This window comes from Schistocerca gregaria, chromosome 3 (genome assembly GCF_023897955.1).
Source record: "Schistocerca gregaria isolate iqSchGreg1 chromosome 3, iqSchGreg1.2, whole genome shotgun sequence".
Classification (NCBI taxonomy): Eukaryota; Metazoa; Arthropoda; class Insecta; order Orthoptera; family Acrididae; genus Schistocerca; species Schistocerca gregaria.
In genome coordinates, this window is record NC_064922.1 from 513,896,606 (window position 1) to 513,914,650 (window position 18,045).

At 43.0% G+C, this 18,045-nt stretch overlaps 1 protein-coding gene across 1 annotated transcript in view; it reads left to right on the forward strand.

The window, feature by feature from the left end:
* LOC126354033 (tRNA dimethylallyltransferase) overlaps positions 1–18,045 on the forward strand; it is a 1,733,584-nt gene that overhangs the window by 424,350 nt on the left and 1,291,189 nt on the right. The window contains exon 3 of the mRNA XM_050003367.1: positions 16,872–17,022. Coding sequence (XP_049859324.1) covers positions 16,872–17,022 — 151 coding nt within the window. The remainder of the gene's footprint in view (positions 1–16,871; positions 17,023–18,045) is intronic.

The following is an 18,045-nucleotide window of genomic DNA, read 5'->3' on the forward strand; positions in this document are numbered from 1 at the left end:
GTGTGTGTGTGTGTGTGTGTGTGTGTGTGTGTTTTTCAGAGTAACTCCGTTTTCTCCTTGTAGTCTAATGTGACACAGAGGATGATAATGATGATGATGCCATATTCTCGTCATTCTATGAGTGTTTGTACTTTAGTCATGTATCTGCGTCAGTTCTTTCCGCTCCTGTTGTGCCTTGGAGTGTCTGTGTTGTTCGCATCCATGGTAAGTTGTGGAACATTCTCCGTAGCACTCCGTGTAATACCACCATCATATCGGGAACATGCAGCATGACCGTTAGAATTCGCCTGGGTTCAGCGTGCTGTCAAGATTGTGTGATTGTGTGTAGCGTGCTGCTGAAAGAAATACTTTATCAGGACGGGTAATGCGGTCTTGTCCACTAGCTTAGTTCAGAAGAAAACGCATAACCATGTCACTCAAATGGGGCACTCGTGTTTAACTGAAATACTGAGGCTTCTCTCTCGTTCCAGACAACAAAATGTTCAAATGTGTGCGAAATTTTATGGGACTTAACTCCCAAGGTCATCAGTCCCTAAGCTTACACACCACTTACCTAAATTATCCAAAGTACAAACACGCACACCCATGCCCGAGGGAGGACTCGAACCTCCGCCGGGATCAGCCTCACAGTCCTTGATTGCAGCGCATAAGACCGCTCGGCTAATCCCGCGCGACTCCAGACAACATAACGCGATTTTGGATTTCAGAGCGGTACCAAAGCTTTTTTTTCTTTTTTTTACTCAGTTATGTCCCTTGTTCGCTTTCCTTTAAAAGCGCTATTTTTTTCTACCCGCCACAGACCGCATCTATTACTACTGGTACACAAATACATATCTTTAGCTAATCTTGTCCACGGATTACACGCACTGTGACTCTGTGAAGAAATATCTCTCAACGGAAATATAGGTCTTTTGCATCTGCTACATGACATGTGTTTAAATTTGGTCACCCTTCGTTAATTTAGGAAGACTTCGCAGAAAGGTGTAATGAGCATCTTTTTCAGATCGTTTGTGGGGCTCTTTTGGAACTTAATTGATTTGAACGTTTCCCCACCCGTACTGAGAATAATCAATCTAAGTCAACTGCTTTTTAATTATTACAGTGGCAGATCGACACCGCACATAGAGTAAAAATTTACTCTTTTCCCATTGCCGAGCTGTTCTAGGCACGTCAGTCCGGAACCGCGCTGCTGCTACGGTCGCAGGTTCGAATCCTGCCACGGGCATGGATGTGTGTGATGTCCTTTGGGTGGTTGGGTTTAAGTAGTTCTAAGTCTAGCGGGCTGATGACCTCAGACGTGAAGTCCCATAGTGCTCAGAGCCATTTGAACCATTTTCTTCTCCCGTTAGTGTTTTATCTCGCTATGCCTACAAACCGCACTGATTCTTTCAATAAGTAGTATGTTAAATATTTCTGCGAGCTTGGGAGCTTAACATTTGGAGAGCAGCAGAGAGTAAGTGCTTCCAACGTAATTAGTTGAGTTCTTTTTTTATTTGACCACTTCGCCGATCCTATGAGAAATCGCAGCTGTGTTTACTTCTAAGAGTGTCTTTTTATTTTTTACGAGGAAGCCATAGCATATTTACTGTGTTTAAATCGTGCATAACGTGAATAATATTTTGGAAGACAGAGCACTTTCATTCATGAAGGTCTCTTTTAGTCTGACAGACAATGGGTTTGTAAGCATGGGGCGCAAGTATCGGCGAATACCAAGCTAGGTGGGTCGGACATTTATATCTACCGTCTACCAGCCGTATTTGCTACAACTTTACGTCTACACGTGCCTTAGCGTCAATCGGTATCACTGATACTCTCGGTTGCATTAATAAAATATTCAAATATGTGTGAAATCTTATGGGACTTAACTTCTAAGGTCATCAGTCCGTAAGCTTACACACTACTTAACCTAAATTATCCTAAGGAAAAACACACACACCCATGCCCGAGGGAGGACTCGAACCTCCGCCGGGACCAGCCACACAGTCCATGACTGCAGAGCCTGAGACCGCGCGGCTAATCCCGCGCGGCGGTTGCATTAATAATGACTGGATATCAACATAGTCTATGATGCAAGTTATTGATGGGGCTGAAGCTGTCTAAGATTCGTGTCAATGTTCTATACCATTCTCACAGCACTGTGTTAATGACGAATTGCAATAAGTATAGTACTGGTCTGTAATTTTGTCGTGAGTTTTTACTTGAAGTGGTTAGTAAGAGAGAGACAATGTTGCATCCTGTCCCTCTTGTTATTCAGTTTTTATACAGAATAATAAGTACAGCAAACCAAAAAGACATTTGAAAGGGAATTACTGCTGAGGAAGAAGAAATGAAACTAGCGTGATTCTGTCAGAGGCGGTAAGGTCTAGGAAGATTGGTTGAAGCCGGCCGTTATGGCCGAGCTGTTCTAGGCGCTACGGTCGCAAGTTCGAATCCTGCCTCGGGCATGGATGTGTGTGATGTTCTTAGGTTAGTTAGGTTTAAGTAGTTCTAAGTTCTAGGGGACTGATGACCCCAGATGTTAAGTCCCATAGTATTCAGAGCCATTTTGATTGGTTGAATGCAATGGCTAGTGTCGTGAAAAAGGGTTGAAGACGAACTTCAACAAAATTATAGACATTGTAATGTAGTGTTGTGCATGCGAGTCAGCTGATGTTGGAAGAATTTTTTTAAGAAATACTAAAACTAGTTGAAAAGTTTTGCTATTTAGCCCGCAAAATAGCTGACGATGCAGAAGTAGTGGGGATATAATATGCAACTCGCAACAGAAAAAAACCACTTACCAAAAAGAAACGTATATCAACATCGAACAATGGTAAGAAGGTTTTTCTACAGTGGATCCCTACGTGGACATGAAACGTGAGCGATAAACACTTGAGACAAGAGGAGATTACGAACTTCTGAAATGTGGTGCTGTAGAAGGTGCAGAAGGCAAGCTGGACAAATTAGAATAGTAATGGAAAGATTATAAATCAAGTCGAGGAGAAAAGAAATTTATGACACAATTTGATTCGATTGATAGGACACGTCTTCAGGCGTCAAGAATTAGTTAGTTAGTTAGTTAATGGAGGGAAATGAAGAGAGGGAGAGAGTAAAATTTGGAGGAGGCGGCCAAGGCTCCACCATAGTAAGCAATTTCACTGAAGGTTGCGAGATGTGCTGAATGCTTCAGAACACCATTAACCAAATGATGGCAGTGTCTAGAAAACTGACACTTACCCTCATGTTGGTGTAACGTTATACTCTAAAACGGAATCGTGATCCACAGTTGTAAGAAAACGTTTGGTTATCGTTGAGTCTTTCTTTTAGTTGTCCCTTTTTATTTTTAACAAGCCAGAATGTCTACAAAATTCATTTTTCTTTTTTTTCTTTTTTGTCCTGAAATATCGTTTGTTTTTCTGTATTGTTTACAGTTGTGCTGAGGTAGCCCGCATATAGGCACCTGTCACAGATTTTCCCCACCTGTAGGAAATCAATAAAGGTCTGCATCTTACATAAACACTCTTAGACTCTGCGCAAGAACAAACAAAATTTACTAGTACTAAATCCGCCCCCATCAGCACCACCACCACCACCATCGTCAGTGGCAACTTCTGCACTTCACTGCCTTCCCTCCAACTGTTGTTATTATGAACAGAACATTCTACAAAGTTCAGGGCCCATAGTTTCACAATTTTCGTTATTTGTGTAAGTTACTCATTTTTTCTAATAGTCTGCCTCTTTAGCTGACTGTCATGTAGGGGGCCTAGGTTCGATTCCCAGCTGGGATGGAGATATCCGCTCGGGGACTAGGTACTTTCGTGTACATCATCGACACAGAAGTCGCCGGAGTGGCGTCCAATAAAAGGACTTGCACTGGGCGGCCCAACAACGCCAGATGGGATCTCCCAGCCAATAATGCCATACGGTCATCTAATTTGCTCTTAATACTTACGAAACACTCGTTGAAGTCACTGCTACAGAGCGGAAAGACGCTCTTCAAATGTCAAGCTGTGTTACATGTTAAAGCATAGTATTAACGCAGTGGCTCTGTTAAGTTGTCATGGATAGATCCCAATCTTTGTCTCTTCCTACAGTTTTTGCCCTCTACAACTCCCTCTAGCACCTTGGCGGTTACTCCCTGATGACTCAACAGGCGTCCTATCATCCTGTCCCTTCTTCTTGTTAGTGTTTTCCATACGTTCCTTTCTTTGTCGATTCTGCGCTGAACCTACTCATTTCGTACATTATCATTCTATCTAATTGTCCTTGCATAGCATCTCATGGCATGAGACAAATATTGAGAGGAAATTACCTGCAACGAAGAGTGCTTAAAGGAAGCCTCACAGGGGAGGGAGGGAGGAGAGAGAGAGAGAGAGAGAGAGAGAGAGAGAGAGAGAGAGAGAGACGGGGGGGGGGGGAGGCGGCTTGGGGAAACTGGTCGAAAATTACTAGAGTTGGTGCATAGCCTTTTTGCTTTTTATGTTGGTATTCCGGTTTATTTATCAATTTTCACTTGACGTTCACTGTTGCTTATGCGGTTACATGTTGTCATTTGGAAATACTAAGTGCAGCTGTTGACGCTAGAAGATGGAGTGTCAAGTGGAGAAATCGGAACATTTCAGACATATTCTTCAGTAGAGAGGTGACACCAGCGGAGACATTTCACCCGTGTACGGGGGTAATGACGTGGGACAGAGCACGGCAAGAAAATGGTATCTTCTTTTTGAGGGGGATCGTTTTGACGTTAGAGAGCCCCCAGGTTCAGGAATAAGTTCGGGGTTTGATGAAAATCGTTTAAATACATTAATCCACAATGATCCAAGTCAGTGTATTCGAGAATGGCCAAATGTGATCGTTCCTCCATCGTCCGACATTTGCATGCAGTGCGAAAGGTTCAGAAATCGGGTGTATGGGTACCGCATGCTCTAAGCCAAAGTCACAAAAATCAGAGAGTGGTCATACCTGCATCTCTGCTCGCTCGTCGTCAGTTCTCTCGTGAATAATAAATTTATCGTTACTGGTGACGAGGAATGATGCTTTCATGTTAACATAAGGAAAAGAAAGGAATGGTTGGGGCCAAACAAAGCAGCAACACCTTTTGCAGAGGCTGCGCGGATCCACAGAAGATAACGTTATGCATCTGGTGAAACAGCGACGGTGTGGTGTACTATCAATTTCTTTACCGAGGTGTAATCAGTCACTGCTGACATTTATTGTCAACAGGTGAGACGTTTTACAGATGCAATCCAAGAACAATGACCAGGAAGAATGCTTGAAATGTTGCTATTCAACGGTTACGCCCGCCCACATTGTGCTAGATTGACTAAAAACTCTATACAGGCTTTGGAAGTCATACCGCACCCACCTTTTTGCGTGAGTCTGCGCCCTCAGATTTTCACTTTTTCCGTTGTCTTTCGAAAAAGGAACTTCATTTCCGGATGAAAGTGTTGTCCGAACGTGGCCTCAATTTCTAGTGACTCAGAATCGAAAAGTTACCCCGGCGTTGCAGACGGTTGTAAAGAGTGAATGAGAACTTACACTGAAGAACCAAAGAAACTGCTGCACCTGCCTAATACCGTGTTGGGCCCTCGCGAGCACCCAGAAGTGCTGCAGCACCACTTGGCATGGACTTGATTAATGTCTCAAGTGGTGTAGGAGGCAACTGACACCTTGAATCCTGCAGAGCTGTCCACAAATTCGTAAGAGTACGAGGGGTGGAGATCCCTTCTGAACAGCACATTGCAAGGCACCCCAGATATGCTCAATAATGTTCATGTATGGTGAGTTTGGTGGCCAGCGGTATTGTTTAAACTCAGAAGCATGTTCCTGCAGACATACTGCAGCAATTCTGCCCGTACTGCTGGAATCGCCCAAGTCCGTCGGAATGCACAATGGACATGAACGGATATAAGTGATCAGACAGGATGCTTACGTACGTGTCACCTGTCAGAATCGTGTGTAGACGTATCAGGGGCCCCATATCACTCCAACTACACACGACCCATACCATTACAGAGCCTCCACCAGCTTCAGCAGTATACTGCTGACATGCAGGGTCCATGGATTCATGAGGTTGTCTCCACACGCGTACACGTACCATCCGCTCGATACAATTTGAAACGAGACTAGTCCGACCATGCAACATGTTTCCAGTCATCAACAGTCCAATGTCGGTGTTGACGGGCCCAGGCGAGTCATAAACGATTGTGTCGTGCAGTCAACAAGGGTACACGAGTGGGCCTTCACCTCCGAAAGCCCATATCGACGATGTTTCGTTAAATGGTTCGCACGCTGACACTTGTCGATGGCCCAACACTGAAATCTGCAGCAATTTGCGGAAGGTTTGTACGTCTGTCACGTTGCACGATCCTCTTCAGTCGCCGTTGGTCTCGTTCTTGTAGGATCTTTTTTCCGGTCGCAGCGATGTCGGAGATTTGACGTTTTACCAGATTCCTGATATTCACGTACACTCGTGAAATGGTCGTACGGGAAAATCGCCACTTCATGGCTACCTCGGAGATACTGTGTCGCATCGCTCGTGGACCGACTACACCACGTTCAAATCCACTTAAATATTGATAACTTGCCATTGTTAACAGCAGTAACAGATCTAACAACTACGCCATACACTTGTTGTCATATAGTCGTTGCCCACCGCAGCGCCGTATTCTGCCTGTTTACATATCTCTGTATTTGAATACGCATGCTTATACTAGTTTTTTTGGCGCTTCAGTGTATTCTTGATGACGACAGTCTCTCTTATGTGCTAGGGTCACGTTTAAGTTTCACCGAAAAACTCTTCGAACTTACGCACCAACCTAATAAAAAGGACGAAGTTAGCAGCACATTGAGGAAAATGCATAGTGGAGAATGTCCAGTCGATGACTGCCGTAAGACAGTTGAGTGTACCAGAGAAGAAAGAATTGCTCCCAAGTCCAAGGGGGGACGTTACAGTATGGGAAACTTTTCCGCAGTATTCTATAGGTACGTTGTAATAATATCGGGTGGCGTAGTGGCCTGGAGCAAGTGTTTCATTGGGCGCCATCTCGGCGACTTGCGTATCCCTAACCTACCCTAGCTATTTACCCCGGAAAGGCCATTTACGGTTCAACGTGGAATCCGAACCACGTATCTTTTCTGGCTACTCCTTACTTCGTTGAGAGGTGAAGGCTAGATGAAAAGCAGACGGAAGATTTCCGTTGTCCGACCGGTTCCCACACCCTGCTCTGTCCAGGTCTATTAATTTATGTGGAAGACACTCCTCCCGATTGATTTGAAGACGGATCTGCCCTCGGACATCTCTATCTAGACACACTTAACGGCCCGCCCCTTTTTTTTTTCCATGTCCACACACACACACACACACACATACGTACATACATACAAGATTATTTTCAACTTATATTTCGACATTGCTATACAGCTGAAACGGCATTACAAGAAGCTCTGGATTGTAACCTACTTAAATACATATGGAATAACGTCCGTCGTGTTATTCGCCTTTTGAGTCCTCCGCTTGACATCCTTTCAATAGCTGTAGTACGCACAGCTGACAGCCTTGCTCTAGATACCGGTGGGCGCTTGGGAACACCTGACTGACAGGGAGAGGCCACGACGTTCGGATCAAGGATTTATTTCAGTATTGTATGCCATTAGTAGGCCATTAGAACAGCATAATTTCCAAGCAGAAAAGTTCACTATTTTGGCAGGTCCGAGAAAATCGCATGAGAGGTTTTACCCGTTTATTATGTGACTGATGTATCTGTGTACAGGTGCCGGACATTAAAGTTATGGTGGTCAAGTGGAGGGCTGATTGCCCTTTGTAATAAAAAAAACTTAGGGAAGGAATCAACGATCAGCGTGCGCCCCAACTAACGCAACGAACAGTACCAAAAAAAATGAAAAAAAGTGGTTAGAGTTGGTGCTTCGTAAGATGAAAGTGTATGAGGCGACGGTTCGATTCCCACTCAGACCTCAATTTTTGTGCTACAAGTGTAAATTATGTGATAGTCAAAAAAATTTGCACCTACACTATTCGTTCTTGCTACATTAGCAGTGACTGCCCGCTACGCAGGTGAACTACCGAATGGAGCCTGCTCTGTCTGCAGCTCGAAACGTTGAGCTGCAAAGTAGTTCCGGATACCTGATCAGATTGCATGTATACGGGATTTCGCAAATCACAAAAGGCATACACTTTCAGGAAAACTCTAACGTTCCTTCATTTCCTTCATTTTGTTGTCGACAGTTGTAAATATGTTTGTTCTAATAATTAAATTTAATTAAAAATAGTAAGTAGTCGAATAACAAGGAATTCACTTAAACTACATGCAAATACACGTGTTTTTTTTAATTGAATTATCTCTGAAGTGTTGTGTAAATTAAATAATATGGTCAGTGATGAAAAATATATAAATTAAACATTAAGTTTGAGCGGGAGTCGAACTGTCGCCTCATACACATTCGTCTTACGAAGCTCGAACGTCAACCTTTTTTTTAAAATTTCTTTCTTGGCAGTTTGTTAGTTATTGTTCGTTGTTATTGGCCGTTGCGGACGTCACATGACATCCGTTGAAGTTTTTTTGTACTTTCACTCAGTTTGTTACGACAGAGACCAAGCAGCTCTCTGACCGTACACGCTGAGCTACCGTGCCGGCATCCCTACGTCGTAGACTCCCCTTGCGGGTCGCTAACAGTTCGTCGGGACTGTAGATATTGCCAGTGTTTCGAACGGTGGTGACTGTGGTTACTGTTACGTGTTGATAATACAGTGAAACACACTTCATATGTCATACTTGAGACATCCGTAACAGAGATTCTAGTGACTTAAGAAATAACTCAACGTGACAAGATAGTTCCAGTAGTCATGACACCAAAGTCATCTTTCTAAACTTTTGTTTATTCTTATATTTCTGTCACCACTCAACTTGATATAAGATAGTACAGCATTCCCGACACAAGAGGAAGACCTCCTCCTGCCTGAGATTACTATATTCTAGTATAAAATAGCCTCAAACACATGTCGCAATTAACAACTCTAATACAGTGTCTATAAGACTATCACCAAATAGTTAACACTATTTAATATATGTGCACAACTGTTTACAAAGTACGTCATAATACCAATTTGTCCATTTTATTTGGACTGTTGAGCTCCGTGGCCGTGGATAATGATATTTCACTGAAAAAATACGGCAACCAGCCACTTTTTAATGCGTTTTTTATTTACGCTAATATGCATTTCGGGTTTGCACCCATCTTCAGCTGGCAAATTACATGGATCTTCAGTTACTACAGTAGTACAATCTCGACAGCAGTTTGGATGCTGCAGCAGGCCTGTGCAAAAGCAACGACTCCCAATCATTTACTTCAATTTCGCGAGTTTACAGTCACACACTATCAGCTTTTTATTTTACTTACATTCTCCTCTCCTTGTTTTTTCCTGGCTTTTCTTCTTTTTTGCAACAACACAAACACCTTTTATCACGTATTTTGCACAGGCGTACTGCGTTATCCGCTATTTTGTCGACTGACAGTTTTTGTTTACATACAAATGGTTTATCTATGGAAAGAGTTATATTTTTACGAAAGTTTTGAGGTTCTAAGATAAGCTATTGTTCAGCCAAGTCAATATTTAGAAAACAATAGCTTATCTTAGAACCTCAAAACTTTCGTAAAAATATAATTCTGTCCATAGATAAACCATTTGTATGTAAACAAAAACTGTCAGTCGACAACATGGCGGATAACGCAGTGCGCCTGTGAAAAATACGTGATAAAAAGTGTTTGTGTTGTTGCAAAAAAGAAGAAAAGCCAGGAAAAAACAAGGAGAGGAGAATGTAAGTAAAATAAACAGCTGGTAGTGTGTGACAGTAAACTCGCGAAATTGAAGTAAATGATTGGAGTCGTTGCTTTTGCACAGGCCTGCTGCAGCATCTAAACTGCTGTCGAGATTGTACTACTGTAGTAACTGAAGATCCATGTAATTTGCCAGCTGTAGATGGGTGCAAACCTGAAATGCATATTGGCGTAAATAAAAAACGCATTAAAAAGTGGCTGGTTGCCGTATTTTTTCAGTGAAATATCAACGTCATAATACATTTGAGAATATCCGAAGCAACTTTAAAATTTTAACCTATATTACAATATTGCCCGTATTGTGTTCTACAATAGATGAGACCTCTTCATGCGAATTCTTCATGTGTTCAGTATAGTTTGATGGGGCCTGTTGTTATATTTTTTTTAATCTGTCGCCATTATTTGTTATGTCAAACACTTGTATGGCGCGTAATTATCGTCTTCCCAGTAAGAGAACTTGTGGATACGGTGTCCTGATATTACACGATCTGGACGAATTTCTGGTATCTAATCAGGTGTTTATACCTTTCCCCAAAGATGTGCTGGATAGGATCATTTTTTAATTTGATTAATTAACTAGCTGAAAAACCCGGCATTGCCTGGGTATTCATTTTGCCAATTTTCTGTTGGAAGCGAAAAGAAAAAAATGAATTGTGTTTGTAGTGTAATATCGAAAAAAATTCATTTACATGTATTTCAGTAAGCATTTTCGAAAGCATGAAACTATGCAGAATTTGCAAATGTATAAGTACAATATTTATTTTTGTTGTTGTAAACGTCTCTATGGAAACGTCTCGTTATAGCTACACCGAAGGCTGTTGTTTTTACCTACAGCCGTTCGCGCTTCGCATTTACAAGCTGTTAAATAGCTGTCAGGTGTCAGGGATTTCCTTAAATTCACTGGACTATAAGAGTGTCTTAGTAGTAAAGAATAAATCTATTAATACATAAGGCATGATGCGGCATTTTTCCACGTATCTCAGTCTTTATCACGCCATATCTCTTGAACTGTGTCATACAATGATGTATTTGTGGATGTATATTCAGCAGTATTTGTGGATATTGTCTATGAAATGTGCTGCGAATAGAGTTAGTAGCAAAGAAATAATAAATTTAAACTTCATGCACATTTATGACGTCAGATCTCGTGAACTATGATACGTAGGTGGTTTTTACCCTCAAAGCTATTATTGCTTGATAGCGCGCACACACACGTTCATTTTTATAATATTTATGGATGTCCAAACAGTATAAATTATAAGTGTCATAAAGTTTATGTACTTCTTCTTGACATCAGAACATTACAAAAAGTTCCTATGATCATGGATTCGGACATCCTTCATTTGGAATGTGTCGAGGGATTTATTATTGGTGGCACCAAATGATACGTTTACCAAACAGATTTATAATTATAAAAAATTTTCGAAGTGATCTCTTCCTCTTTCCATGCATCCTATGTGTTACGGCGTAACCACAAGCGCCGGAACGAAGAGGAAGAACGCAAGACCAGATATGCCGGTGAGGAAACGTCAGCCCATAGCCCGCTGACAAGGAACGCTCCGCGCCAGCAGCGACCTCTGCAAGAAGTGAATATTAGCGCCGCTCATGCCAGCCTCGGCCGGACATTAGTTTACAGCATTAGCACGGCCTAGCAGAGAGTGCTACGATATCAGATTGTAGAGATCCATATCCATTCCATTTGCTTAAACATTGCTTATAGCAAGGACTCGGATTTATGTTGCATGTCGCCCATCGCTTGCAACACCTTTGTACATTCAAGTTAAGTATTGTCAACCTGCTTTATTGAAATAAAACTACTAATGTTATGTGCTTGAATTGCTGTACTGCATACTATGACCGCAGCATCAGTTAGGCACCCTATACGAGAGGAGTGGGCAACACCCAACACCATGAGCCTGCGTTTCCTATGTTGGCGTACTTTCTGGATGGTCAAATCCATTGTGGATACGCTTCCTCGAACATCGACGTTGGGTAGGGGAGTTGAATACACTATGCATGTTACATGTCGCAAAAGAAACAGAATCCATTGGATCTCTGGTATCCCCACCAGAATCATGCATGGCGGGCGAGTAACTGCTCTTGGTCGAGAATCGATGTGATCCACGACTCCACCGTAAGCGGCGTGGTCGTCCCCTGCATTGGCCAGTGCCTCTGGAGTACTAGCTTCTCTGGTTCGACCGCGCGGATTCCGAAATCAGTTACTTGCTAGTTGTACACCGGATTCTTCTTTACTCGGTCTAAGCTCGCTTGCTTTCGTCTTGTGGATACTTCTCGCTGCCGCGTTCATATAGTTCTGTGTTTGTCCTTCACCGCACTTTGAGACTCCCTGATCGCCGATTAGGACGACACACTATGCTTTTCGAGGGCGCGACGCATATTGGCACTCCGCGCTAATCCCGAGCATTTCGTGGACACTATTATCTCGCTACGCGTCATAAAACAGGATTCAAATGTGACGATCGGACAGGCCATCCAGTGGATCCACCTGTTGGGAAACTGGTGATCAACTGGTGATCAAGTGGTTCAAATGGCTCTTAGCACTATGGGACTTAACATCTGAGGTCCCCTAGACTTAGAACTACCTAAACCTAATTAACCTAAGGACATCACACACATCCGTGCCCGAGGCAGGATTCGAACCAGCGACCGTAGCAGCAGCGCGGTTCTGGACTGAGGCGCCTACAACCGCTCGGTCACAGCGGCCGGCAAACTGGTGATCGAGATAATGCCGGACCACCCTATTAAGCGAGATGGAGCACCATCGTGCATAAAAAAAACATGTATTGGATGACATCTAGAGGCACATCGTAAAGTAAATGTAGCAACTGATGTCTGAGAAACGTTCGTCCCAGTCCCAGTAACATATTGTGGAAAAAAGTAGGGACCACTTAAACGATCATCATTTATTCCACCCCACACTTTCAAGATGAACGTCTGTTGATATCTGTCTTGTCGTAGTTCCTGAGAGTTTTCGTAATTCAGGAGACGATTGTTATCGTAATCGAAGAGTCCTTCGAGTGAAAAACCAGCCTCTTCAGTGAAAAGATACTTTCACAGAATTGCAGAAACGCTGCATACTGCCCTAAAAAGCGTTGACCGACATTTACCCTAGGCTTGAAAGCCTTCTTCATTAAATTACTCCATCTGTTGAAGGGCATGCAGACATAGAAAAGTTTCGTACGGAATGTTCCAGACCGTCATGCGAGAAATGTCTTCCCGTATCGTATTGTTCTTGTACTAGTTGATGCAGTTACGTCCGCCGTACAAAGAATCCTTTCTTCATGCTTAGGCGTTCGTACATCGCGTGGGCTTGAACTCTATTCTGAAATGAGCCTGTCTCTCGCAATCCTTGTTGAAGTAGTACGTGCAAACTCTGTTGCACAAGGTGACTGCCTCCCACGGTAACGTTCTGCCCGCTGCGTCCGCACTCCCATCTGCTGGACGGTACATGTAGTGTGTCATTCCAGACACTGAATAAATCGTTGAGATGTATTGTGATAGAAGTGTTTAAAACGGGACAAAAGGCAATCAGACAAAACAAAACAAATGCCATGACAAACTGTAAACAAGAAAATGAGTAAAAATGTACATTTGACTTAATTCACAAAGTCAAGAGTCACTGCAGCGAATTGCTTTCATACATTCGTAACGAAGGATATTTGGACCCATGTTCATATGAACATGTTGTAGTGTTTTGAAGTCAAGAATGAATCTCTAAAGTGTGTGACACATGTTTTCATACACACTTTATTTTGTTAGAGATCTGGAGTTTCCTGGCAGCAATTTGAAATTAGCTATCTACTGTATGGCAATTATTGAACTATATGAAAAAAAGTCAGTTAGTTACAAACTACGGCGTGCATTCACTTTATTCAATGTGTAAATGTCACTACAGATATTCCGATTTAGGTTATGACATGTTCCATATGCCTGTCATCGTTGGCGATGATGTGGCGCAGACAAAGCGAAATTCTGCATGAGCCGCTGAAGTTTCGGAACATCGATGCTGTGTATGACTTCCTGAATGTGTGTTTTCGGCTCAGCAATGGTTTTGGAGTTATTGCTGTACATCTTGTCTTTAATATAGCCTCACAAAAAGGAGTCACATGTGTCCGGAGAATATGGCGGCCAATCGAAGCCCATGCCAGTGGCCTCTGGATATGTCAGAGTCAGAATACTGTCCCCAAAGTGCTCCACCAGGACACCAAACACTCTCCTGCTTCGATGGGGTCGTGCGCCGTCTTGCATGAACCGCAACTTGTCGAAATCAGGGGCATCTTGGATAACGAGGATGAAATCATCTACCAAACCTTCACATTCCGTTCCGTAGTCGCTGTACCATCAAGGAATGTCGAACCGATTATTCCGTGACTGGACACTGCACACCACACAGTCACCCGTTGAGGGTGAAGAGACTTCTCGATCGCGAAATGCGCGTTCTCAGTTCCTCAAATGCGCCAATTTTGTGTATTGACGAACCCATCCAAATGAAAGTAGGCTTCTTCGCTAAACCAAACCATATTCACAACTAAGTCCTGTTCGTCAGTTCTCTGATCATTAGTGTTAGCGAACTGGCCTTTATGGCCGAGCGGTTCTAGGTGGTTCAGTCTGGTACCGCGCGATCGCTACGGTCGCAGGTTTGAATCCTGCCTCGGGCATGGATGTGTGTGATGTCCTTAGGTTAGTTAGGTTTAAGTAGTTCTAAGTTCTAGGGGACTGATGACCTCAGATGTTAAGTCCGATAGTGCTCAGAGCCATTTGAACCATTTTTGAAGTGTTAGCGAAACAGCCGCTGTTCCATGACCCAGAGGCTTCGTGGCTGATGTGTTTGAATTTTGTTTGGGAGGAGATGCAGGTCTTAAACAACAGTTTGGCGCAAGTTGAATCCCACCTGCTATGCAGCTCATCTGATGGATTTCCTGGGGCTGGTTTGAAACACAGCGCGTGTCTTCTCGAAGTTTTCAGGCGTTTTCACCCTTCTTGGACGACCGACATTGCCAACACTGTCATCGCGAACACTACCCGTTCTCGCAAACTAGCGAGTCAAAATTGTTGCTTGTTAGCACACTTGGACAGGCTGTCTTCAGCTTGAACTTGGTCGCAATTTTCCTTTGAGCAGCAGCTGGGCTGTTGCTGCTCGCATGGTAGGCCCACATAAACGCTGTACGCTCAGGCGCGCTGTACCGTGACATTTTGACGTCCAAGTGGCCAACAATATGAAGACGCTTACGATTGCGCATACTAATTCCCGTCATGACGAGCGGCCAACCGTACAGTGTGGACGTCCTAACGCAAACCGTTAAGAAGTTACGACGATTTTATTTTATATAGTTTAATATTTGTCACCTTGTATTTACAATTATATGGTCAGAATATCACTTACTTCAGTTTTTTCTATTTTTTTCTCTTCCTTTCTTCTTCTGTAGGCGCTAGATACAGCACAGGTTCCCGTTTGATAATGTCACAGCTATACATTCGAGTACGGGTAACGTTTACTGTTGCTAACTGATCTCTCTTGATCTAAGGGTCACCGAGAGCTCATGGGAGCTCTAAAGAGTGGGAGTGGAGTACGGTGTTGTAAGTAGTTTGGTAATTTAATGTGATGATATTTGATGATGATGATGTCCGCCCCTGGTAGGTGAGTGGTCAGCGCGGCGGAAGGTCATGCCTTACGGCCCGGGTTCGATTCCCGGTTGGCTCGCAGATATCCTCCGCTCAGGGACTGGGTGTTGTGTTGTCCTTATCATCATCATTTCATCCCCATCGACACGTAAGTTGCCGAAGTGGCGTCAAATCGAAAGACTTTCACCCGGCGAACGGTCTACCCGACGGGAGGCCCTAGCCACACGGTATTTCCATAATAATGATAATGATAATAATAATAATAATAATAATACATTCAGTTTAAAAATACGGATCTGTTCTTATCTTCCATACCTGTAAACCTTAACCCAGATTTTTTAATTAATCGAGCATCCATCTATAAAACGTCATATTTCCTGTACTACATGTCGTTCAATGACTTAATTTTGCAGGTACATTCAGTGGGTTATGTGGATAGTGTCTTCAAAACGTGTTGCGGATACAATTAGTAGTAAGGAACCAATGACTTAAAACTTGGTGCCTGACGCTGCAGTTTTACTGCATAAACAACGAAACTGTAGTAATCAATAAACTTTCTTCCTTTCATAATTTTGTGGAGGGTGTCGGTAAGATAAATATTCATGAAGGATGGAAATTATGTGTAAAGTTTGTTGCAAGTCGCAAAGGTATCTCGTTCTCAAATACTGGGTAAATAAAATGCGGATACTTCGCTGCCTCAAGACAAGATACGCAGTTGTTAGCTTTAATACCTGTCTTATTGTGCTAAACGTTTAACATAAGATATGGAAATGGTAATGCCATGTGGCTAGGGCATCCTGTTTCGTAGACCGTTCGCCTGGTGCAAGTCTTTCGAGTTGACGCCACGTCGGCGACTTGCCTGTCCATGGAGATGAGATGATGATAATTAGCCTGAGCGGAGAAAATCTCCGACCCAGCCGGGAATCGAACCCGGCCGTTATGTATGACATTCCGTCGCGCTGACCACTCAGCTACCAGGGGCGTACAAACTTAATATTATAGCTCTTAATTAGCAGACTATAACTGCATTTTAAATTTGGTCAAGAACTGTGTGGAATATTGAAAATAAAATTTTTGTTGTCTCTGGAAGCCACTGCATAGGCAAGCTACTACTGGGATTGTGCCTTGGGTTGGTGGTACAGTAGTACACATAAACATAAATGCTGTTATATGTTGTTTTACTCTCTTTGAATTGATTTTCAGGCTATTTTCATTCTTACTCCCATGTGCTCTTGCTAGTTCTATGGCTTAAATAATTCCCTTCCCATCAGTTCTTGCCTTACCCCTTACACTATCCCCGCCGTGTGGTGCTCTGCTTCTCACTTGCCCAGTAGCTGTCGCCTAGCAGGTTTGTGCCGCTGTACAAAGTGTTTCCCTTAACCGAGGACTTGCAGATCGACGACCTGGTGTCGCGGCAGAAGCTGCCCGTGGTGGTGGGCGGCACGCACTACTACATAGAGTCGCTGCTCTGGAAGGTGCTGGTCACCGGTGGCTCGCCGGACGAGGCCACCAAGAGGCGGCACGCAGACGACGCCGCTTCCGACAGTGAGTCGACTCTCTTTCGCCGTCTGACCTCTCACAGGTTTAACGCACCGGTCTAGAGCTAACGCTTGGGGGTGGTCTCTCCTTCTGCCGCCGTGTACTTAATGATTATTATTATTATTATTATTATTATTATTATTAATATTATTATTATTATTGTTACTGTTGTCAATAACAGAGGAAAGTGCCCAAAACAGGACCCAATTTTGTTTTTCTTACTAGAAAAGAAAATTGTGATAGATTATGTTTTAAAAGCGTGTAATATTTTTTATATAATGTTATGCTTCATTTACATTTAATCTTAGAAAAGATCATTAAAAGCAATTACCAAAAACATTACTTTTAAGAACCTTACGCTTCTCGAGTATGAGAAATACTTGGCAAAATAGGCCACATTCTAAAAATAAGCTAATAACACTAAAAAAATTAGAAAAAGGAATTACATAAAGTGAAACATAATCCAGTTTCAAAGTAGGTAAAATGCAACGTGTTGCAGAAGGTTACAAAAAAGAGTCTCGGTGCGTTCTTTACTGAATCCAAAAGCTCTGCTGCAGGATATTCTCCTGCATTTCCTTTCTGACAATTTAGTTTCGTGACATTTAAGAAAAGACCAACATACTTTTCACCAGCGATTGCGTCCTTGTTCCTTCTCTCTGCCAACTGGACGGCTATTTTTTCACAAATCATTACGAGTAAAACCAAAGAAAGATGTGGTGTCTGTTCTTTCGGACATGTTCTAGACGGCTGCAGGCCATCAGTGTCCGAAAGAACAGACACCACAGCCATATAAGTATATAGTTCTGGCAACACCGGCCATGACCTTCTTCTTCTGTGCGGATGCACACATATTCTCTGAACCCTTACGGGACTTGGTAAGAATTTCCTCCAAGAGTAGTGAGTGTGTTGGGGTGGGACACTACGAATGTAGTGTGTGGACATACAATGTGTGAATGTGGGCCTCGCGGGAGTCAGCCGGCACGATAGCTCAGCGTGTTCGGTCAGAGGGTTAGTTGCCCTCTGTAATAA